At 40.9% G+C, this 24,824-nt stretch overlaps 1 protein-coding gene across 6 annotated transcripts in view; it reads left to right on the top strand.

Moving 5' to 3' along the window:
• Positions 1-24,260, top strand: part of ANKRD26 (ankyrin repeat domain containing 26) — a 49,693-nt gene extending 25,433 nt beyond the window's left edge. For 5 of the 6 annotated variants that reach the window (XM_063396741.1, XM_063396743.1, XM_063396742.1 and 2 more), the window contains 17 exons: positions 119-257; positions 704-917; positions 3,578-3,761; positions 4,165-4,311; positions 5,497-6,450; positions 8,426-8,578; positions 9,518-9,693; positions 9,893-9,986; positions 11,075-11,149; positions 12,283-12,417; positions 13,335-13,447; positions 13,856-13,997; positions 14,670-14,951; positions 15,647-15,882; positions 16,560-16,806; positions 21,821-21,866; positions 22,749-24,260. In XM_063396741.1, coding sequence (XP_063252811.1) covers positions 119-257; positions 704-917; positions 3,578-3,761; positions 4,165-4,311; positions 5,497-6,450; positions 8,426-8,578; positions 9,518-9,693; positions 9,893-9,986; positions 11,075-11,149; positions 12,283-12,417; positions 13,335-13,447; positions 13,856-13,997; positions 14,670-14,951; positions 15,647-15,882; positions 16,560-16,806; positions 21,821-21,866; positions 22,749-22,870 — 3,459 coding nt within the window. In that variant the 3' untranslated portion in view covers positions 22,871-24,260. Of the gene's footprint in view, positions 1-118; positions 258-703; positions 918-3,577; positions 3,762-4,164; positions 4,312-5,496; positions 6,451-8,425; positions 8,579-9,517; positions 9,717-9,892; positions 9,987-11,074; positions 11,150-12,282; positions 12,418-13,334; positions 13,448-13,855; positions 13,998-14,669; positions 14,952-15,646; positions 15,883-16,559; positions 16,807-21,820; positions 21,867-22,748 lie in introns of those variants that run through there. The other variant, XR_010080291.1, reaches the window with a different exon arrangement.
• Positions 24,261-24,824: the final 564 nt, after the last annotated feature.

Genomic DNA, 24,824 nt, shown 5'->3' with positions numbered 1-24,824 from the left:
TCAGCTTTTAATCAGTCAGACGGGATCAATCAGATATGAACTGTGAATGAAATAATGAGTCATTCATGCATCTGTAATATCACATAGTTGTATACAGAAAATACTGTATTGTTTGTAGGTCAGCATACAAATGGATGTAACTGATGACCTTGATTTAACTAACTCGTCTGAAACAACATCAGAGGATGTCAAATTACCAACGTCCACCTATAAAGAGGCTGTGTTGCTCTTGGAACAGCTTACTGTGGATCATACAGGTATGTTCTAAAGTCACTTTTCCTCAGATGTTACAAGTTTCTCTTTAAAAATAGGATTTCTTCATGTGCACTCCTAGATATCTTGGTTCATTTATATTTAGGATAACACCTCCCTCCTCCCCCCTTTGTCACCGACTTGTGTGTATACAGAGCAGCTGTTTTTCCAAATTGTTTCCTTTTCCTTTGCCTGAGTGGTGGGTTTATCTTCTCCTAATTATATTTTTCTGAGGTGCCACCAGCATGGCTGAAAGGCTCAGCTGTGCCCTGCAGTGATTCCATTGTCTCTGTCTGGCATGGTGCAACCTCTGGCCTCTTCTCACTGACAACTCCCACAGCCTTCAGTCTTCCCACTACCAAAACTTTATCACCTACACCAAATGAAATAATTTACAGATTAGAAAGTAGTTATGCATATGTGCATCTTTGTCTTTTCTATCTCAAAATAGGTTCTGCTATTTTACTGAAAATTAGAAACATACTTCTTAAATATGAACAAATAATAGAGCATGAAAAAAATCGATATGCAGCAGTCTGGAGAGAAGTAAGAAAATTGCAAAGTGAAAAGGAGGAATCAAAATTAATAGCAGAAGAGACTCAAGATTTGAAATCCATATTGGCTCATCAAGAAGTGGAATGGAAAAGTGATATCCAAAGCCTTAAGTATGTAATCTTGTGTTCTGATAATGTGTTATCTTGTGCCAGAAGGTGGTGCTGATACATGTGACGGATAAGAAGCTTGTAGTCTTCTGTTTTACTGTATTTTGAATCCCATGGGCAAGTTATGCTGTAAAGGAAGGATGTAATGTCAGGAAAGAACACCTGGATATTAGTGCCATCTAAAATCATCTGGATGTTTTCACTTTTTTTTTTAATAGCAAGAGAAGAGAACAAGAGAGTTTGTATGGGAAAATCAGATTTACAAGAAGACTTATGTGAGATGTGTATGTTTTTGTCTTTGCAGTTTCTGTTGATGTATAATAGTAGAAATTCAGGTAACTCCACAGAAAGCAACTCAGAAGTGTTTAGAGAATTTGCTTATTTGAGAAGTCAAACCCAGGGTTGCCTCATTCTCTGCAATCGTGAGCTAGACTTGGATGATGTGAGGTTTTTAACCACTGCTTGCCTCACTTCAGACAGGAGTGGCTGGTGTGCACCACAGGAAATTCAGCAAGAACAAATGCAGAGCCTTGCTCTTGGGAAGGAAGATCTTTTGTGATGATATCTTGGGGATGGCCTGGGCAGGGAGCTTGCTGAGAAGACCTTGGTGGTTTTGCTAGAGCAAGATATGAACATGAACCAGCATGAGGTGGCAGCTGAGAAGGCCAATGGCAGCAAATCAGGGGCTGGAAGGGAGGGATTATTTGCCCCTACTCAGTACTTACTGAATGGCATCTAGAGCACTGTGTCCAGTTTTTGGCCTTCGGGTACCAGAGGGACCTTAATTGATATGTGTGAGTTCAGCAGAGAACTAGCAAACTGGTCAGTGAGCAGGAACACCAGGCCTGTGAGGAGAGGCTGAGGCAACTGAGCTTTGAGTTGTGCCTCCTGGTATGTGGAAGAGGATTATGAGGAAGACAAAGCCAGTCTCAGCTTTGCCTGAACTGGACTCTAGCAGTTTGTCATGGTTTAAGCCCAGCTGGCAACTACACCGCATACAGCTGCACACTCACATCCCCACCAGGGGGATGGCAAGGAGAGAGTCAGAGAGGTAAACTTGAGAAAGCTTGTGAGTTGAGATAAAGACAGTGTAATAAGGAAAGTGAAAGCTGTGCACACAAGCAAAGCAAAACAAGGAATCCATTCACCACTAGCCGTAGGCAGGCAGGTGTTAATCCATTCCGAGGAGAGCAGGGCTCCATCACATGTAACAGTTACTTGGGAAGACACTGCCATCACTCTGACTGTCCTCCCCTTCCTCCTTCTGCCCACTGTATATACTGAGTATCATGTCACATGGTTTGGAAAATCCCTTATGTCAGTTCGGTCATCTGTCCCAGCTGTCTCCCCTCCCAACTTCTTGTGTGCTCACAGCCCCCTCGCTGGTAGGGGCAGTAGGAGGAGCAGAAAATGCCTTTTTGCTGTGGAGATGTTGCTGAACAATAACAAACCCATCCATATTATCAACTATTTTCAGCACAAATTCAAAACACAGCCCCATGTGAAGAAAATTAACTTTACCTAGCCACTGCTTATCAAAATTCCAAAGTATGTAACAAGCGTGAATAACTATTATTTTCATTCTTAAATTATGAAAGCAATTACATTATGTTAGCCTTACACTTATAGAAGCTTTTTTTTGTGTGGGAAATTGTGTAATGCTTTCTTCATTGCAATACAAACCATTGAAATACAAATCTTACTGTCAATCTTTGGAACAATTTATTAGTGGCTCCTGCTACCTGTTTTTGCGGAATTTCTAAAGCAGATTTTCACTTGCCAGCTCTGTTCTTTATTTTAATACTATTTTTTTTTCTTGTTGACTGTTGCAAGGATATGAGAAAAAATACTCAAAATAATTGTGAAACACAAAACTGCTTTTCTGTTTTGGTACCATGGGCACGCTATGGACCACTTCTTACCATGTGGGTGCTTACTGCTGTTTGTTTCAGTTAGTGAAGAAGTTGATATTCCCTAAGGGTTTATCTATAAATTATCTTCAAAATCGTACTGCTGTTGTTTCTTCCAAATGTAGATCCGTAGAGGTTTAAAACTATTTTTAATCACATTAAACTTAAACCCTCTGCATTTCTACATAAAATTTAGAAAATTGATCTCATTCCTGAGCAAATAGAACCTGTGTGCTTTTCCTGTGGTCAGCCCTTCACTAAGACTTACGAAAGTCTTGTTAAAAAATTGGTGGCTCTGTCAGAGAGATAAGTGACATGCTGCTTCATCAGCATTACTTGCAGTCATTGAATCCACAATATGCAGGCAATGCTCATCACATTAAGAAAATGTATATTAATCATAGTCAAAAGCTTGTGTTGCTTTGATTGCCAAGACAACAAATTCCTCTTGATCAAAATGTCTGTAAGATGAAGATGAAAGTAACAGAAATGTGCATACCTCAGTATATTTACCTAGATAAACTTACAAGTGATAAAGCAGTCAATGGTTTATTTCTATATATTGTAAAACTGATAGCATGGATAATGGAATGATATTGGAATTCTTTTAAAAGTTAAAAAGTAGAGTAAAAATATAAAATTTGAAAGTATTTAAGATTTTTATGGTTTTAGTTGTTTCTGCAAGTTCATAGTGTAGAATTCCTAATTTTTATATCAGTGCTTTATTTTCTCAACTATGCTGTCAAATCCCAGGTTTACTTTGAAACAAGAAGAAGAAAAGAGGTTCAGAGCAGAAACACTCTATGAGAAAACAAGAGAAAAACTCAGAAGGAAAGAAGAGCAATATTGTAAAGAGATGGAGGAGAAACAGCAACTTGAGCTACAATCAAGGAATTTAGAAATGGAGTTAGTAACACTGAGAAAGCTCTTCAAACAGGTATGTTAGATAATAACTTAAGCACTTGCCTTCTTATTTTCTGCTTCTTTTAAATTGGTGTTGTATTCCAGTATGCCTAAAGAAGAGGTACTTTGTTCATGGAAGAGGCATTGTGTTACTATTGCCAGATCTTTTGAACAGGTTTCCAAGTACAAAGCAGTTTTCCAAGTAGTCTCTTCCCTTTTTTGTTTGTATTTCAAAGCCTGACTTTGAGTTACTTTTCTAAATTATTACAAAACATTCTGTATTTCTTCTTAATTTTTCAGAAGAAAATTAAAATTTATAGATGGATTATTGTAACCGTAGAAAGCAAAAATATTTACAAGCATAAAAGGGAGAGTGGGATGATATTGCTAGCTTTGATTTTTCTGAAGGTGCAAGTAATTTAATTGCATTATTGTAGGTTGAAGATGAGCGTGATGAAACACAGAGGCAGCTCTCTCAGGAAAAGAGTGCCAGAGCCCTGCAAGAAGGCATTTTGAACAACCACCTTTGGAGACAAAAGGAACTAGAAGAAGAGACAAGAAGAACTATAGGGAAAAGTTCAGATGTAAGCAGACTTTTTTTCCTAATCAATTAAATTTCACCATCTTTGTTCTAAAGTATAATGAAACTTTTTTTTTTCTGCTTATTGATGGATTATTTACAATTTACTAGTGTAATTTTACTGTGCAAATATCTCTTCTGTTTTCCCTTATGTCTTTCAAAGTTCTGGAAAGCAGTATCAGAGTGCTGTATGTACTTACACTGCATGTACAAGTAGAAAGCTAAAAGAAAAAGCTATTTATGCCATTTTTAAACTATCTTGGTTTTATTTCCTTCACATTTTATCATCACTTTTTAAAGGTTTCTAGCAGTGAAACACCTAGCTGCCTACATCCAGACTGACCAGAAAAGAAGTTGACACTCACTCTGTGTTCCCATTACTTGGGATTTTTTAAATTATTTATTCCCTTACCAAACTTGAAGTGTGAAGTTCTTTTCCACCTTCACATATGAAAGCTTTATGAAGGAAAGATCAGCAATGAATTAAACTCTCAACACTAGTTAAAATAATTGAAGGAGAATAAGCAATCGTGAACACTATTAAAAAGAAAAGAAGTCTTGAAAAGTTTACTGAATTTACTAAGAATGTGCAATTCCTGGAAGAATTATTTGTTCTTGGCTGTGCTGCCCAATAAATACAGGGTGAATATGTTTACATGGAAAAAAAATTGTATAATGAACAGGCACTATACAGACTTTTGCATTCCAGGGATGATTCAGCTGTATAATGAACTTTCAGTGATGCTAAAACAAAGTGTTAAAAAGACTTTTATAAAAAAGGTAACCTGTTTAGAATGGTAAACAGAGATTTTACCACATGGGTAACACAGCTAAATTAATCTAAAGGGGAGTATTTAAAGGCGTGCACACACAAGAAAGCACTGTCATTTTATAACCTTTATACCTGAAATATTTTAAAGAAATAATTTTATTATTTAGTTGCTGGTTTACAGAAAAAAAAGCATGATGTATTTGGCACGTTTATTTATGGATATCTTACGCATTCATTCCATGCCTGCGCTGGACACATTCACTGGTTCATAGAGTAGCTTACATCTTACCTGAAATTTCACTCTCATCTTTGAAGTCATGTTGCTATGTTAGAAACATAAAAATGCAGTTTAATGCTGAAGTGGTTTTGTAGATTTATTTCCCACGTGGATATTTATTCGTGTTCTCTGTCATTCAGGAATCCGACACTGAGAGAGAAAAGGATCTGTTGTACAAAAATCAGTTACTGCAAGATGAGATTGCCATGCTAAGACTAGAACTTGATCAAATAAGACTTAGGCACCAGGAGGAAGAAGGCAAATATTTAGAGGAAAATGAGACCTTAAAAGAAAAAATCGAAGATCTCCAAAAAGAACTTAAGCTGAATGAGGAAGCCTTAACACAAACAGTTTTTCAGTACAATGGACAACTGAACTTACTAAAGACAGAAACCGCAATGCTGACTTCCAAACTTGAGCAGACAAAAGAAAGCAAAGACAGACTGGAGACAGAAATCGAATCATTTCGCTCTCGCTTGAACACTACTGTTCAAGAACTTGAACGTCACCAGTCATCAAAAAGTGATGTGGAGCGAACATTTCAGAGGGAACGTGATGAATGGCTTCGCTTGCAGGACAAGCTCCATCATGACCTCTCAGATGTGCGAGAAGCCAACAAGAGCTTGTCTCAGCAGCTGAGTAAAGCTGAAAGCAAAGCTAATACTCTAGAAAATGAGCTTCACCAGCTAAGACAAACGCTCAGGGAAAAAACATTGCTTTTAGAAATGACACAAAAAGAATTAAGTCAGACCCAGAGTCAGGCAAAGGAATACGATCATGCTCGACAACTTGAGAAAGACCAAGTAAACAAACTTGTAATAAAGCAGGAATCCATGCAGGAGCGATTGGCCCAGCTCCAGAGTGAAAACCTTTTGCTCCGTCAGCAACTGGAAGATCTGCAGAACAAGGGGATCATCAAAGAAAAAGTAGTGAATGATGTGCAAGATCGGTTTAATGATATTTTCAACAAACTCAGAGCTGATACTGAAAAGCAAGTTTACCTAGTGGAAGAGAGAAATAAGGAATTAAATGCCAAGTGTATTGATTTAAGAGAACAAGTCTTCAAATACGAGACTGACAAAATAGAGAGAGAGGTAAAATATACTTACAGCAATTTAAAGTTTTCCAGTTCTTGAAATTATTTTGTGTTTCTAAAGGGTATCAGTTATAACACATATGCATGGGACCAGATAATGATGATTTGTTCTGGTTTGTTGTGTTTCTCTTGAAATTGTGGAAAGTTTTGGTAAATGGGATGTTACTGCTCAGATCTGAGCTGAGAGCAGAAAAAAGGTAACCAAGTCTGCTTTCATCAAGAAAGGTGTTTCTTCTCTAGAACTTCTTTCATCTCTTTTTCTTAGTCCACTTTTTGCCCGGTAGAATTGGTTTAGGTATTTCAAGTATTGCACTGATGACACAAGTAAGAGTGATGTAAAAGGAAGAATGATCCAATATGCGACAGTTGAGAAATGAAGATGCAAATGAGTGAATTGTGTGAGATGGACTTAATTTAAGTTCCTACAGAGGAAGAACATTGCTTCTCCCTAAGTTGCTATCAAAATTGAAGAGGGAGAATATTCTGGGGCCTCTAAGGGGTCTTCCTGGAGAATGCATCATTACCTGTGTTCCAAGGAGTAGGTGGGGTATTCTGTAACGATAGAGTATTCTGGCCAATTTCAGGTAAAGACCTAAAAATTGCTTACCCATTTTGTTTCACCTCCCTTACTTCCTAGAAAACAGGAACTAATAAAAGTCAATATTTAGACACCCTGGTGTACTGTTTGTCTGTGGAAGTCAAGACAGACACTGCACTCAGAGTGGCTCATTAAAAACTTCAGAGGGCTCTAAGCATCAGGACCTTGTTATCTAGCAGTCCTTCATGCCTTTTTCTCTGTGTCCTCCTACAAGCAGCTCTACACAGCTCTCAGGGTGTGTCCATTTCTGCCAGCAGCTAGTTTGTACACTCAGTGCCTCAGTTCTTCTTCTCTCTTCCTTCTGCAGTTCCCGCTAGCTCCTTCCTGTCCCTAGCCTGGCTGCCTAACCCTGTCTGCCGCTCGTACAGCTGCGTACTTTGTCTGTACACAGCCTGCTGGCCCTTCCTCCTCACACCACGGCCAGTGGCCTCCAGCTAACTCACTCTTTTTCACACCCATAGCTGGGAGGGCAAGGCTGTTCCCACTCTTGGATAATTAACAGCTGCAACATACCAAAGTCAAGACTGCCCTCAGCAATCTCTGTCTCCCCACATTTGTCTCTTCTAATGATTTGAATAGTGATGTAAAACTACACTTCCTTCTTCCTAACAAGTCCGGAATCTTTGAGTGAGATAAATATTGGCATGTGTGAGATAACTGCTTTATTCTTCATTTGTCAATTACTATAAGGTGTGTGTGGGGAGACAACTCCAGCAATACTGTCAGTCATTTTAATATGTGAATCGCTGTGTATTCTTCATACCAAAACAACAGGTTCCCTCTGAAAATACTACATTTATATAGCTGTATGAACTATCCAGGTTTTAGTAAACCTAATATGTCAGTATAAAGGCAGTTGTTATTCTAAAACATACTTATTAAGACACCTGTAAGAGGATGTGTTCTACATATTACAGTGTATCTAAAAAGAGCTTTTAGATAGAGGTATCCATTTAATTATATTTGTAAAATGTAGAAATAGAACAAAGAATGATGTGAGACCAAGTCCTGCCTTTGGTCAACAAAGTAGTATCTGCAGTCAGGTTATGGTTCTTGCATAACAACAGATTTCTTTGGATTATGGTAGAGAAATTCCCATGATTGCAGCGTGTGCTTATGCATGGTTTCAAGAAGAACAATACCTGGAATTTTTTTATGTATTAGGAAACAGAAATGCTCATGAACAACTGCTGACAGTTTGGGGGTGCTCAGCTGAGAAAGATGGAGAGGTGATGGTCTGTGCACATGCCTGCTGGTGACAGACAATTTTACTTGAGTTCAGTCCAAAGACAAGTCTAACTCTGTAATCAAATAAGTCAAAGTAAAGGCATTTTTAAATCTTCTTACTACTTTATTCATTTAATTGTTTCATTAGGGCATGATCAGACAGCTGCAGCAGGAGCTTGCTGATACTCTTAAAAAGCAATCTATGTCAGAAGCTTCACTCGAAGTTACTACGCGCTACCGCAGTGACCTGGAGGAGGACAAGCTGCGCTTGCAAAAGGAATTGGAAAAGGCTAAAACCAAGGTACATACTGTCTGTAACTATATGAATTAACCTTAGAGTGCCTGTTAAAAGTAGGACTGGATGTTGTCCTAAAACCCCAGGAGAAAAATTCAACAGGATAGATTTAATGATGTGTGAATCAGTTGCATTATTTTATAATCTTGGTGTCCATGTCTTTGACATGTGGACATTATGCCTTTACTTGGACAAAATTTTATGCAATAAGGTGCTTTTCAAAATAAAGTTGTGTCTATATTTATGTCTTGTTGCCTTCGGTTTAGCCAAGCAGATTGTTTGATATCTGAAGAACAGTAGAAGTATTGGACTGCTGTGTTTGGACATTTTTATGCTGTCCTGCTTTCCCCCTGCCCCCACTCCCCCCACCCTGCCCTGTCACCAGGTAACACATCAAATTCTGAATGCTTTTGTAACTTACTCTGCATTTTTCCCCTTTCTTTGGCCCTGCTATAATCTGCCATCCTTAAGTGATTTTCCTGCAAGGGAAGTATAAGCTATTTCTGAGTTAGGGACCACCTTCCACAGTGTTTTTCCAAAGTATGGATGTATAGAGGCCTTTGAGTTCTAAAAGGAAAATAATTTAAAATCTGATCCTTATGAGGGACTTGTGGAGTCACTACAGACAGATGAACTGTTTAAATCATGTTTTCACAGAGGAGCAAACGAGTGAATACTAAGAGCATCCTAAGTTACCAAAAGGGTCAGTGCTTAGATCAGCAGTATCAGTGCTTAGAACTGTGCTCCAGGAAATCTGTGGAGGGATGGGAGAGGCCACTGTAGCACACAGTTTGTGTTCATTTGCTAGTGGAAGCTTTTGAAAGTACTTGAGATGATTACAGTTCTTTGGGCAGATGTCTGCAGCACATGAATCTGTGGGCAGCAGCTGACTGCCCTGTATAAAAGCTCACCTGACAACTGCAGATTCTTTCTGTGACTTCACAGTTACGGGAGGTGGAAGAAAAATACTTAAATTCTGAGCGTTGTGTTCATGACTTGAAGACTGCCTTGGATGAGAAGGAAAGAGAAGCAACAGCTTCTGCCCTGAAACTGCAGGACCAGCTGTTGGCATCTTCTGAGACTAACACTACTATAAAACAACTGGAAGAACACGTGCAACAGTAAGAGAACACAGAGGGGCGAGGTATCTGTCACTTGTAGGGATTGGCTGGAAACCACAGCATAGATAGGTAGCTTTGTTGCATCACTGCAAATCATTAAGATTTTGAAGGATGTTCTTGTTTTTTATTATTTTGCACTGTTCTTTTGGAATTGGTGGTCTGGCAGATTTTTATAATTAGACTTGTATTTGTTTTTAAGCCTTGAAATTGAAAACACCAAATTGGAAGCCACTGCCCAACAACAAAGCAACAGGATTGAGGCCCTGCAGAGAGACCTGCAAGCTTCTGCCTCAGTAAGCTGCTCATGAATTCTCCCTTTAGTTACTCGTGAGCCTAGTTACCTAGGAAAATTTTATGGTGAGGTTTTCCCGGAGAGCCAAGGGGAGCTCAGTTCCTGCATTTTTCTCAAGAGAGGCTGCTTGGGAAGCAGCCTGCTCTACTTCACAGCCATCCAGTTTTTAAAATTTTCCCATGCTATAGCAAGTCAAACATAACACTCTACAAGGTAAGGATTTGACAGCAGTACACTGGTGCAACTATTGTCTGCTTTAGACCCTTCATAACATCAGATGCTGCTTTGGGGACTGCAGTGTGTTTCATTTAAAGTATTCATCAAGTTAACTGGTGGAAGTTCCACAGGCTATATTGATGCCAAGCCCTTTATGCCAGAGACCTGGCTGACATCATCAGACTGAAACAAAAATTACACGTCTCAGAGATTTTGCTGTGCAGAATTGCTTTTCCTTTGGCTACTTGCTGTTCTCATGAAACAGTGAAGAGGACTGCTTGTGGTATCTGCAAAACTCACTGTGAGCCTTGGAGTTTACCACTGCTTCTACACAGTGGTTAATTTTAGCTCAGATAAGGTACTAACATGTGAGGACAGAATTAAGATATTTTGTTGTTGTTTTTTGTATTGTAGCCAGTGAACTAGGGCTCTTGTTAAGACTATAGTTGTCAATTATAGCTGAAGGTACCTTGAAAATCACTACAGGTAATAGTTGAACTTTGTGATGTACTGATACTGTCAAGAGAAGTGGGAAGACAGTCACAAATCTTTCTGCTTTGATTAATAGGGCATGACTTTCAGGTGTACTGGGGATGAGAAAAGCTACTCCTGCCTGTTTTCACTGAACATTCTTTCACTGACCACCACCCACGTGGTCTTTTCTCTCTCTCTCTGCACGAAAAGGCAGAGGTGATGATTGCTAACAATTTTACAGTGGCATCAAACTAGGGCCATTTTGATCATTGTTGGTGGGTGTAAACAGTGTACGAATAAAAACGTGAAGAGGTTCTGTGTAAGACTTTTGTCAGTGAGGTGTAACTTCAATCTAGAAAGTCATAGTGTTCCTTCTTGCCTCTTGTAATGCCTCTGTAGGTTCATAACCGCCTGGAAGACATGATAATGAGCTTACAGACAGCACAGGCAGCTGCAGAGGACCACCACAAGCAGGTAGGCTTCTGTTGATGACTGCTTTAGTCTTTGAATTTTTTGTGTATAGGTAATTGATGAAAAGATCATGTGGGCTGTGTAAGCACACAGCTGTTAAATACCCATCTGGTTTTAGGGCAAGGCATCCTCAAGGGAAAAGGCTGTAAATGTCATTTTCCTACTGCTGTGTTTTGTATGTGTTGTGGTGTGCAAGATAGTTGTGTTGATCAGTGTGATTTATCTGATGCATTCTGTTCTGCATCCCACCTGCAGGGAGTGAGCAAGTGGCTGTGTAATGCTTAGCTGCCTACCAGGGTGAAGCCTTAGCAGATGACTGATAAGTGGATGTTGTGGACATCATGGAGATCTGTGGTTGAAAGCTGAGAGAGAGGAGACCAGACTTGACAGATCCATATTATCTTTACAGTTTTGTCAGAGCTTGTCTTGAGGCCATGTCAGTTTTTGTTGTGAGACCCAGTGTTTTACCTCCTCTGTGAGGGCTTGAGAAAGTGATATATGCTAAGGACTTTTTTTTTTCTGAGACTTTGTGCTAAGTGTTTTTTCATTTTCTGTAGCCAGTCAGCATCTCCTGATTTTTCCTTTTTTGATTTTCTTTTCTTTTTTCCTTAAAAAATGCCCCTAAAAGCATCTAGTCAACTTCCAGTCTTTATGCTTGAACTGAATTAGCAAGTTCTGTTCAACTCAAATGCATCTGTTAGGCAAATCTTTGTCTCTTTAGATAGAGCCATCAATACCAATATCAACTTCTTGCTCTCAGGAGATGTACAACTGTTACAGGAGCCATGACTGTAGGGTGTATTCTGTGGTGAGCACTAGAAATGAATACATTAGAAAGTATGTCATAAACTCTGGAGAACCTTTGGAAGAAAGCTACAGGGTGATTCTGTGTGTGTGTTTGTTATTCCCCAAAGTTCAGCCCCATCTCACCACCCTTATAGCATTCATTCTTTTTACTATCTTCAGTTTCTCTTCTTGGCTGTGTTTCCCCAGCTGTGTTTTACATTCTGCATCAACATTAACCATAGACAATGTATGGGGAGAGGAGAGAGTTTCCATTTAAGTTACAGCTTTCTGTTGCAGCGTTTTCTTTACGGTCACCTTAGTTTCTTCTTCTGCCATTGTTGCTTTTACAGGTACAAAAGCAGAATGTGCTGGCTCTGACATCAAAGGAATTGCAGAGCATGTGGGAAGAGCAGTTTAAGTCAAGATCCAACCTCGAAGAGCGTGTTGCTCAACTTGACAGGGAAAAGGCAGACCTTACTGAACAGGTAAATGCAGAAAATTCTCCAGAGACCTAAGCCAGTACCTGAGAGAACCACATTAACCTTTTGGTCAAGTTTTTACATAAAGAGCTTTTTTTTATTACCCCTGCCATTCAGGCTCTGGATGTGTTTTGATTTGTGGACCATCCAGGAAGCAAATGAAAGCTATCTGGATATCTTGTGTAAGTCCTGGAGTGACTCTCTTTGAAAGAGTTCCCAGTATGGTTTGCATCAGTTGAGCACATCAAGCAGAGCTGCAGTTCCCCAATTCTTTCTTGGATTCCTTCTGGCCATTTTCTGACCCCTTGTTTTCTGGCCAGAGTTGAAGTGTTTTATTTTCCCAATGCAGTGCATGGAGGAGCAGCAGCATGTTTTCAGGGTAGTGGATGCTTAAAAGCCTTGCAGGAAAACATACTGAAGGAATTCTGGGGAAATGAACTAGTGCTTTGGAAACAAGAGGACTGACAATTTCAAAGGGGCAGTTTTTCCCTCCTCGCCTGTAGAGGAATAAAGGAAGTACAAAGCAACTAGCAGATAAGTAAGTAGCCACAAAGAAGAGGTGGAAGGGAATAGTATATTGAAAAAATTCTTAAAGATCGAATTCCTCTGCCTGCTGATCAGTAAAGATCCTGTAAATGCTTTAGATTGATTTGTATTCTCCCATGATAAGTATACCTACATAATCCTTGCTATGAATTGAGAACTCTTGAAAGTAGTCCAGCATCCTTTCCACCCTTGTTTCAGTGGAGGCATCTATATTTGTTCTTCAATATTGGCCAGTTTGCTGTGAAATCTAAGGTGGAACTTGGCTAACAGATGGAGATGGACTGCAGCTTCTCTGTGGAGAATGCTAGAGACACATATTGCATGTAACTATTGTTCTTATTCTTTGTGTGTGTCATGTATCTTTTCTGTTTTGAAAGTGTGAGAGTGAAAGAAAGAAAGTGAAGAAACTCTTAGAGTTAAAACGCCCAGTTGAACTCCGTCTGGACCAAGAAATGAGAAGAAACTTAGAATTGCAGAAAGACTTGAAGAGGTATGGTGGAGAGATGTCCCTGAATAGGAGTCCAGTTTTATTGAACTGTAATATAAGAACAGGTATACATACTCTGTGAGCAAATTGAAGTCTCATGTTAGTTCCTGCAAGGTAAGTCTGTGCATGAGCCTGTACTTACTGATAGCTGCAAGAGGAATTGCCAATCCAGGTTGCTGTGCAGTTCTCCGGGGGTGGGGAAAGAAGTCTTCAGTTCATTTTTTCCGCTGAAATTTGGATACACCTGGTGATTTGTGGCACAGGAAGAGCAGGTTTTTTCTCAGCAATTCCCAGTACTGTTAAGTATATTAAAGATGAGGAAAGCTGTGTCTGCACTCCTTACTTGAGAGCATGTGGAAAAGGTAGCTTATTCCTGTGTTGTATTGTTTTCCAAACTGATTTGCTGTTTAGGTTGAAGAGACATCTCAGTAAAGCTACGAAGAAAATAAGGGTGTATGAGGAGAGAGAAATGGAGTCACAGCTTAATTTGAAGGGAGAAATGAAGAGCAGATATTCTGAAATGGTCAGTGAAGTTGATAGACTGAGAACAAAGGTGAGCTCTGCTAATTTGGGGTTGATTTGGTTGTGGTGTTACTTTATTTCAAACCTGTATGAAGCTTTCCCTGTATTTCTTGTTATGTTGATGATTTTCTTTTGTTGGCTGTATTTTAAATTTGATTGATCTCTCTCAATGCTTTTTCTACAGTTAGAGAAGCAGGTGACTGTGTATAATAGTGATGTAGTTGTCATTATGGGTAAATATGCAATCCTTAAGTGCAAAGCAGCATCTGCAGTGGCACAGGAAGGGCAGACTGTCATGCAGAGGGAGGGCAAGCCAAGAGTGGCAGCAAGGCTGGCAGGGTCTGTGACCTCTTGGGCCAGAGGCTGTCCCACAGGCACTCTTCAAGAAGAAAGAACAGGTCAGGTGACAGCAGGCGGGGTCAGCCAAGAGTGCAGATCCTTAGGGACGGGCAGTTCTCCATCCTACCACGACGTCATGGCCATGGGTGAGGATCAGGGCTGACAGCAGCGGCCTCAGCTCAGGCCCAGCTGCAGCGTGAGGCTGTGGCAGCATCACCCAGGTCTGACTGACAGGTTCCTTTAAGTTTCTAATACTGCGTATGCAGATGATAAATACTCTCCATGGACAGCGCCTTTAGCGATTTTAACAGAATTCACTCCTTTAGATGCCTCTGAGTTTTCTTTTTTTTTTTCCTGTGTACAGGTTGCTGAACTTTCCCAGCAGCTGGACATGGAGTCTAAAAAAAGCATGCAGGTAGAAGTGCAAAACCGGGATTTGCGAGAAGAGCTATCTACCCTGCATGGGAACTGTGAGAAACTGGAGAAGAGCAAATGCCAGCTGAAAGAAGAGGTGGCAAAACTCCAGCATCGCTTGGAGACTAACATGGTGGATCACAGCCAAATAGAACAGTATAAAAGAGAGGTTGATGAACGAGCAGGACAAGAAATAAGACAAAAACTACAAGAAGTCAATCTCTTTTTGCAAGTGAGTGACTTCCTGATGTCACTCACTGTGTAGGCACACTCAGTGTGTGTAGGCACGCTGTAGACTTTGGTTTTGGCCACCATTTTTCAGTGTTTTGCTTTGGGTGCCCAATTCTGTGTGTTAGCATTGTAGTTGTGTCTGTGCCAAAGGGCAGTGGGAGAGGGGCATATGGTTGGGCAGGAGTGCCCTTATGGTGTGTAATGTGCCAGCAGGTTCCTGAATCAACAGCTTGCCCAAGGCAGGTTCCATTTTGCAGTGCTTGGGGCGCTCTATCTGCTGGTGTGCTTCTCACTGTTCGTGTTTGAAGAGGTTTTGCACCTTCCAGCTGTTACAGCCAGACCTGCTGCAGGTCCGGTTTTCTCCTTGTACGGGGGAGGGTGCTCAGAAAAGAAGTGACTGAAGTTGCAGGTGTGGAGATCAGGAGGAGGTGAGGCATCTTGCTAAGGTCTTTGAGGAATCCTGTCCTACAGAGATAATGCCCTTTCATTAGTAGCTTTGAATAGTACTACTGATTTGTCCTGAGTGAAAAGAATTGTTTTTCCTGGTGGTAGCTCCAGGGTTCTGCTGGTGGTAGTGAGGAGGCACAGCCATCTCTCTGAGCCAAGATGGACCCATGACCTTGGGTACATGGGATTGACAGGTGGAGAGAGTTGTCTTTTTCTTTGTGGTGGTTGAAGGTGCACTGTCTCTTTCAGGCACAGGCAGCATCCCAGGACAGACTAGAACACATCAGAGCAAGTCATCATGCTTCTCTGAGAAACCAGCTAAAAGACAGAATTAGAGACCTTGAATGTGAATTGGACAAGATAAAAAATACTCAACAAGAGAGTGCTTTTCCAAAAGAATGTGCACAGGCAGAACTGGAAAAGTACAAGGAGCTGTATCTGGAGGAAGTGAAAACTAGAAAATGCCTAGCAAAGAAACTGGAAAGGTAAGTCTGTGCTTTTTTTGGACTGGTAATAAGAGAATCCTCTTTCTTCGTGTATATTTCTTGTTAATTCCTCTTCTGCACCTGTTTGTGGGGAAAGTACCTTAATACCCTTCCGCTCAGCAGGCCTTAATTTCTCTTCAGTCGTGTTCTGCTGAAACACTAATCATGGCATTAACAGGGTACCTTTCAAATTGATGTTTTAACTGGCGGCTTTTTTGCCAGTCTCTCTAATCTCATCCTCTGTACGAAAGAAAAAATGAATTTCACGTCCTTTATTGTTTGAATAGGGGTAGGCCTCTCAGAGAACAGATTTCTGTTCTGTGAAGAAAAAACAGAAGTGATTTTCTTTGGCTTTTGTTTAAGCAGTGGCTCTGAGCTTTGAGCTTTCCTTGGGAAGGTGGCGTACCTTCCAGGAGAAGCTATGTAAACACATGGCTTTCACAAAAGGCTTTGAAGCCCTCATGATGAGCACTCCTAAGCGTTGGTGGCACTTGCTGCTCCTTGCACCTAGTGTAACATCTTAGAAACAGGCCTTCCAAACAAGCTCAGGTCAAATGGTGTACTGTTTTTGGAGGCTCTTCATCTCAGAAGTTAAATAATAGTCAAGGACCTGGAGAGTAACTTTGGGAAAGTGTCACTTCCAAAGGTAACTGTCTGTGTGCTTCTGGATGTTTCAGAGCTAATGAGAGACTTGAAGAAGCCAATGCTAAGCTCCTCCGGGAGCGCCATAAGAGCAAATCGCTAATCACAAGCAGCATTGTCAGCGGAGGTCTGGCTGCAACTCCCGTTCTGTATTCAACTGCACTGGGACATCTTGGCAACAGTTTGGGACTGAACAGGAGTCTCAGTCTAGGAGGAAGCTTCCTCAGTCCAGCTGAGAACACATTATCCTCAAGAAACAGGGTTGCAGCCTTTGTGGCCAAGGTAAGCCTTTTGAAATACCATTTTCAACTGCTGAAGAGTAGCCCTATGCAAGGTTCTCCCTTTTTAGCCTGAAGTTAAAATCCATTTATTATTCCATGCCCCGTTGTCTAATAGGTCAAAGCAACTGCTACTCCTCAGAGCAGTGCACAGCTGTATGTTGTAAGGCTGAAGACTTTTGGTCATCCAGGTTGTAAAAATTTTCAAGAGGGTCAAATGCAATAAAGTATTTAAGTCAAAGCAGTGAATGGTGTCACAACATTCTTTTACAAGAAAAACTGAGACTAGGAGTACTGTGGCATAGGGAGTTCCCAGCTAAGCTCAACATGAAATTCCAGTGTATGGTTTGGCTAACCCGTTTAAAATGGCTAACATCATGTTGAGTGGAAAATCTAGTCAGACATCTCTGAGACACCTTTTTCTTCTTCCTTGATCTTCACTCCAGCAGGTTTTTCACAGAACTTGCTTTTGTATGTTAATACCAACAAAAGGATGCTTCAAAAATAGGATGATATGAATGGGATAACTTGCTCTTACACTTCAGTGCAGAACACATACTACACATAGGAGACATTTGTTCTCATAGTTCGTCCCATGTGTTATTTCATGAAACAGTAAAATTACCTACATTTTGGCAAGTTTTCACAGCTTTCTGGTTTTGCAGCAATGCTGCAACCTCTGCAGTACCTCTGGTCCAAGTATGCCCTGTAATTAGCAGTCAGTGTGATAGCACACCCCTCACAGAATGCTGAACATTATACCATGAAAACCCCACACCAATAGTTGTAATCAGTGGGAGACCCACTTAACATGGGATCGAGGCATGGCCCAGCTTCTCTGTTGAGTCACTGTATTCTGTTATCAAGGGAATGTGACAAGTATTTGTTCACTTTTAAGTCCATCTCAGTTTGGTGGTCCCCCCTCATTGGAAAGAACCCATTTAAACCATATATCTGCATGGAGCACCTGTTTTACAAAAAGAAAGCCAAGCGAACAAATGGGGCCAAAGCAGCATAGGAAATGAGTAGCTCTGGCAGTTACAGAATGAACTTTTCTGTGTAGCTGTGAACAATTTTGAAGGCAGAGAGGTGGGCAGACATTAGTGGAACTCATGAGGTCATTAGAACTGTATCATCTGCACTCGCTATTCTGCATACAAGCACTAGAAAGGAAGGAAAATTCAGGGACCCACTGTGAAAGGGAAATAAAGAGGAGACCAGGAGGGGTAGGGAGCCTATAACAAGAGAGGGAAAGAAAGGACAGAGAGGTGAGAGCAAGGTGTTAAGAAACAGGCAAAAGAGGAAACTATTCCTCTTCTAGGCAAAAAAGCTGCCCTAGGTTAAAAGGAAAGGCTTCACAGTTGTGCCTTTTTTGGAGAAGAACAAGAAAAACAGACACCGAGGGGAAAGAAAGTGGGAGTACTCTGTGCTTCTTAAAACTCAATTACAGCAACAGTTTTCAGGTAGTGCATTCCATTTTAATTTTCCAAAAGACATTGGAACTCTCTGAGAATCTCAAAGTTTTGTCAGTATCAAGATGGACACCTTCACAGGTTTGCTGCCCTCATTTAAGTAGGGAAATTCAATTACAGAAATTAAATATTTCTCCAGGCTATTTCATGGCTCATTGTTTTTTATAGCTGCTAATAAATACAGATGTATAGCTCAAACTGCTGTATAGGCCTCTTCAGTGTTCTGTAAAAAATGCTTCCAAATCCTCTTGTGAAAAACACTTGAGCTGATTCCAAGACAAGTCTGCAGTAGATCTGAGAATGGTGATACTGTTCCCTTTCGGTGTCCTGACTTCAACAGCATCCATGGAGTTTCTTTCCAAAGCATGTGTGTCTTACAGCTTTGAGCCATGCTCTCGAAGTTGTTGAACAATTATGTATGACATTTTCCCAGTCTTCAATTACTGATGTCCAGAGGGGATATGCTTCTTAATTTGGAGGCTTTCTTCTATACTAACATTTTTCCTTCCTAATGCAGTTTTGTTGGTAAGACTTTGTTCCTTGATGTTCTCTCTGCCCTTGATCACAAACTGTGGAGACTTAGTTTGTTGTCACCAGAGGAGCTGAGGATAATTCACTCTCACTATACACAGTTGGTCCTCATAAGACTCCCTTTGAACTCTAATACCATATCAAACTCTGAAGTTTACTTCCTTGAATAAGGGTGAGTCAAACAACTGCTAAACCCACAGAAAACTTACCTATTTCTTACCATTTCAACCAGGTTCTCTTAAGAGAAGGATGGAAATCTCAGCATGCCAGATTTCTCTTAATAAAAGCAGAAGTCTGGAGCTCAGATTTCCTGCTGTGAATTTATCCTCCCTCACAATAAATTGAGCTTCACATTCTATTGTGATAAGTCTTCCTGAAATCGTCAATTAGGGAACAACTGTGACTGCCATGGCACCACCTGTAGCCTCAAGTATCTCAGTGTTCAGTGTGTTCAGAAAAGTCTTAAAACCTGGTCTTCCCTCTCAGAGTCATAAATAGGAAGTATTTTTAGTGGTCTGTGTACCAGAATTTAGAAGATGGGGCCTTAGTGCATAGCCCAAGGCAGGGAATGTCTTTCTGCTGCAAGTGTTGCAAGATTTTGAGACTCAAGGCCACTTGTCATATTTACAAACTGTCAAGCTTCTATTCTAACAGCTGTGACAAAGGCTGCTGCTAATGAATGTGGGTGTCTTGACATGGAAAAGAATAGTGAACTCTGCTAGATGGAAGCAGTGTGAATTGGTGGATTTGTGAAACCAGTTTCCCTACATAATGTGAGAAAGGGAATGTCAGCTCCCTATGCTCTCTCTCAACTTCTGTTCCTTTTCTGGTTTCATTTTCCAACTGCCCTCTTGTATTTTAGTGGTCTTTCTATGGTGAGCTTCTTTCCTTGCCTCCTCTATGTGTAGGCCATATTCTTGTGTCTCACTGAAGACCTTTGAACTTAAGGCTCTTTTTCTTTCTTCTTCAGCTCCTTAATCAAAAATCTTCTCTCTCTCCCCTGCAGCCAGATATGTGACAAGGTTTGTAGCCTGTGCTCTTTAACCTTGCGTGCTACTGGAAATGTTCTGTCTATTGATGCTGCCAGGTGTTGATCGTTCACATTGGCCTAAAGCTGGAAATGCTTTGGAGTTGCTGGTTTCTCTGAGTGAGAGAGTAACTGCTGCCAAGTACTTCTGTGCTTTATGTCTTTGTGAAGTTATGGCTTCTGTGATAGTTCAGCTTCTCTAAGATGGCACTGTATGTAGAGATTTCATCTCTTCTAATGGAACTTGGTGAAACCAGAGCAGAAGGCTCTTTACTGCCCCTGCCTGTTCTGGCAGTGAAAAAGTTCTGGGTAGCAACAGTGGCTGGTTGTGTGTGCAGTAGTAGCACTGCTCTGAAGTTGAGTTCCTAGACCCTGAGTATTATCTCATGCAGACTTAGAGGATCCAACTTACTCTGTACTCAAGAAGCTCCATGGGTAAGTGGGAAGTGAACATCACTTCCTGAAACAGAATTCCTGAGATGGTGACTGCTGCAAGTGACCCAGAATGTTACTGCCTGAAGAGCTAAGCAGTGAGAGGTGCCTGCTCAGGACACAGACACCAACTTGCGGAATAGTGGAATTTACTATAATAGTAAACTGCAGAGAATTCTGGAAGGATATGCTAAGCTAAGCAAAGCATATAATCATTAGTAAAGAATTATAAAGGAGAAGCTAAGCAATGCACCTAATGATTACTATGAAAGAATGCCTATAGTGATAAAGAAAGATACATCACCAGTTACTCCAATTCTTTGCCATCATCCAAGTCTGAGACACCTCAGCTGTGGGGGAAGGGTGTCACAGGGAAGGACTGGAGAACCAAGGTAATGGGTAACTCCTGTGGAGCATCCACCTTGCAGGCCACCAGGCTCCCCCAACTTTGCTTTGACAGTAGCCCAGCTTTTATACTGTTAAACAAACGAGCTGACATAATGTGTAATTTCATTCTCCTCTTGGCTTTCTCCCAAAGCCTGGCCAGGGCTCAAGGAGGAACCAAGGGGGTTGTCTTTGATCCTATAACCCCCTGGTTAGGCCAGATGTGGCCTCATGCAGTTTCTAGATGTAGAAAGGTAAATGTTCTGCCAATAAATGCACACATACAACAATACCATAAATAACAAATATATATAGATAACATTTGATTGGAAGTTTCATCTATAAGTCAACTTTGGCTCCGGGCCTATTGTTCAGCCCTCAGTCAGGGCCTGTTGTTCAGGCCTTGGTACTTCATGCGTTCTCCAGAGGGGCAGGAAAACAGTGGAGACACTGCCAGAGTCCTCAAAGGTGTATTTACATTCAAAGGCCTTTTCATTTTCAGATAAATCCTTGTGTTTGCCTTTTCCCCACCTCTTTCTCTTTCCTCGGGCAGGGAGGAGAATCACAAAATTGTTACTGGAACAAATAAGAGGCAAATAAAACCTTTTTCTTCTCTTGATTCAGCTGCACATTTTGCAGAGGGTCCTGTGGGACCTTCTGGTCATTGTGAAGGCTTCATAAACTAAGGAAAGTGCTTTCTTCCAACAGCTCAGCTACTACAGCTTTGCTTAGGATTAGTCCTGCTTTAGGTCATCTTTTGGTCTAGGCCTTAGATTTCCTGCTTCCTCCTGCCCATGTCTCATTTCATGTTCTGGAGAGTCCCTTTTCTCCAGGATTTTACTGTCCACACCTGAAAAAGACTTGAGGCTTGGGGGGAATTGTTCTTTTGGCACCGCTGAGGAGAGTTTGTCTCCATCTCTGTTACTGCACCCCTCTGGTAGGTAATGCTTCAGGAAAGAAACAGTCACAGCTCTCTCAGCCTTTCCACATAGCTCATGTGGTCCAAGGCCTTTGGCATCTTCTTGGCCACCATGGGCCATCATCTCCATTTGGGATGATATTTTTAGGTTTTATCATCCCTTGTCCATGGGGTGTAAGAATGTTTTAGCAGTTTTAACAGTTACATTTGGGTTATATTATGTCTTAACTGTGTATTTGATGTATAATTCTAGGTACGACAGGAACTGGATGAAAAAATCACTAAGGAGCTGAAAGAAGGTAATGTGTCATTACATTAGGAGTGTTATGAAGGAAAAAGGTGACTGTTTCTGTGTCTTAACAGCTTTCAAGCTGTTGCTTTCAACTTCCTCTGCTAAGCACAGAGATTTTGTTCTGCTAGCTCTCCAGTTTAGACTTGAATGTGAAAAATTCCTGCTTCCCAAAATATTGAATGCACTTGCCAAGGAAAAAACAAGCAAAAAGAAAATTCATCCACTGCCCCACACAGAAACACTTGCTTTAAGATGAAGTTCCCTTCACTAGAGTTAATCTCCAGCAAAAACATCAAAGAAGCCCCCAGATTTTTATAGATCTTTATAGACTTCAGCCATCTCTTCCTTCCCTATATGTGGATTGCATCCAGTACTAAACCACACTGTACATGTTCTCTGCTGTTAGATCTTGATTTTTCTAGCTGTGATTCATGGCTTGTCCTTGTAGCTGAGCTGTTGCAGTCTTGTTTGAAGTAAGAACATGATCAGGAATAAAAGCCAACATTTCTTTAGGAAGAGATCATTCAGTAGTGTTTAGACAAACACGAGTTCAATGTCTGCAACACGGAGCATAAAACCCGCTCTACAGTATGAGGCCAGGCGTCCAAAGAGGAAATCCACTTGCCCTGTTAAGGGCCACTGGAGTCGTGTGTAGCCTCCACAATGTCTGTCACTAGCTTTAGAAATGCTGTTGACTGATAAGCAAATGTGCACAAAATGTGTTTCTTCCTTTGTGCCCAGCTCTTCCCTTGTTAGATGTCCTTGGAAATTTTAAAAGTCTCTTTCAGGTTTGCAGACTCTTGTGTCATGTAAAATGTTCTTTTAGTGCATTAATTCTCCCTGTCTACTTTAAAAGTGACATAAGGAATCTTGTGTTATTTCCCCCCAGCCACTGCTGAACTTGAAACTGGATATGCTGGATCTTCAAAAAACCTTAATGTGGACCAGGATCCCCTTTGCAGAGCAATAGAGGAATACCGTGATGTTTTAACCAAAAATTACATGATTTGAATGAAATGCTGTGAAAAGACTGTGCATTTTTTGCTTTTATAGAGCATCTGTGGTTTCCCTTCTCCCGACCTCAGATGTGAAAACTTGTTCATTGCAGTCTGAGTACAAACTCTAAGTCTGTTAAGTGAATGTCAAGCACAGTGCACTCATCATTGGGTTTTTTCTGCATAGCTGGCTTCTTTTGCACTCACGGTAGGAACCACATCTGTTTTTTCTGACCAAGAATTTCGCTGATCTGGATTCTTGAGCTTGACAAAACTGTCAGAGATGTTTCAGCAAGCAGTAGCTACGTTATGTTGGTCCACTCATGTTCTGTGCTTTAACAAAAGCATTTCCTTTGTTCTGTTTAATCCTTTCACTCGTTGTGTTTCTAAGTTCTCCAGTGTTATTTCAATGCTTAGGACATCATTTGATGTGCTTTGAGCCCAGTGCTTCAGTCCTAATGCAGTGACTAATTGCTGCTAATTAACTTATAGTGGTGTTCAAGCTGGAGAAGAGGGCACTTTACATTGTTGTCACTTTATGTGACGTATGTTTAAAATGACTGTGAGTGTGTAGTAGTGCCAAGAGATGTTTTATGGTCTTTTTGGTATTTTTATATTGTATCACAGAATGAATGAAGTTGGAAGGGACCTCTGGAGGCTATTTGTTCTAGCCCTCCTGCTCCAGGAGGACCACCTTTGGCTAGTTTCCCAGATCTGTGTTGGTTTTTGAGTTCCTTCAAAAATGGAGACACAAAAGCCTCTTTGGGCAACCTGGCCTCATGATCAGTCACTGTCACAATACACTTGAATATCATGAGAGATATTCAAACTCAGTACCTCTCATGGTATTAGTGTTCACTTCTGTATTAAAAATTGCTGCAGCTTCAGACTTTTGCAGCTCTTGTTTAAGCACATAGTACACCTAAAAACACTTCTAGTGGAAGGGGAAAAAAAGGAACATTAATATTACCAGCTTTCCTCAGTCTGTTCAGAACTTGTGTGACAGGATACCCAATCTTTTTGTTGCTGCTAGCAGCTGTTGATATGGTGTCTTTAGCCCAGATAGGATGGAAAATTGATAGCAACCATATAAGCAGTTTTACTTATTTCAGGGAGTTACCAGTTTTTAATTAAGATGTGAGTTGTCATTTTCCATCTGAAAACGTCACCAGCAGAGCATAGAACAAAGTCCCAGTTCTGGAAAAGTAGGAATGATTGTACTGAGATGAATCAAGACTGAAAGAATTTTAGGGTTTTACACACTATTTTATGGAGTTGACAGATAGTGAGAAAAGCATTAAATGCTTCTGTGACACTCTTCCTTTTTATATGAATACAGTTTTGTGAAGTTATTACAGTGTATTTAATTGAACTTGATATTTAATAAACCTTGCAATCAGAACATGGCTTTGTTTTATTCCCCTTCTTGACACTGCTTTCCACCCCTTCCCTGCTCATGGAGCTTTCCAGAGTTCTGTGCTCACAGATGCACCTTGCCTGTCCCCCTGTGAGGGACTGCCTGCCACAGATGAATGAAACAACCAGCTGGCTGCGTGGCTAGTGAGGCTCAGGGCCTTCCAGTGCAGGTGGGTGTGCACACCTGAGGCCACAAACTGGCTTTCCAGTAAGGGAAGAGGCTGTGAAGAGGCATATCCTGCCAAGTGGGATAGTCCTTCTTACCATGCCAGTATCATCCCTTACATAATGGCTCAGCTGTGAGAACTCCCCTCTGAAGTACCAGAGGATGAAGGTTTTCATCTGGGCTGATGGGCTATGATTGATTGAGCTATACTGGGTAAGAGACAGCTGCAGAAGATGTCAATGACTGATGAAATGTCCCATGATCCAATAATACATCATCCAGGGGAATTACAAGAGGTGTTTCCACCTAGCCTCAGCATAATATAAACCCCATGGACCTGGTGTTGGTGGACTCTTTCCTCCCCACTTGATAGATACAGTCTGCCCCC

This window comes from Prinia subflava, chromosome 4 (assembly GCF_021018805.1).
Source record: "Prinia subflava isolate CZ2003 ecotype Zambia chromosome 4, Cam_Psub_1.2, whole genome shotgun sequence".
Lineage (NCBI taxonomy): Eukaryota > Metazoa > Chordata > Aves > Passeriformes > Cisticolidae > Prinia > Prinia subflava.
The sequence above is the reverse complement of the archived record's forward strand: the minus strand, read 5'-3'. Positions and strand labels throughout refer to the sequence as shown.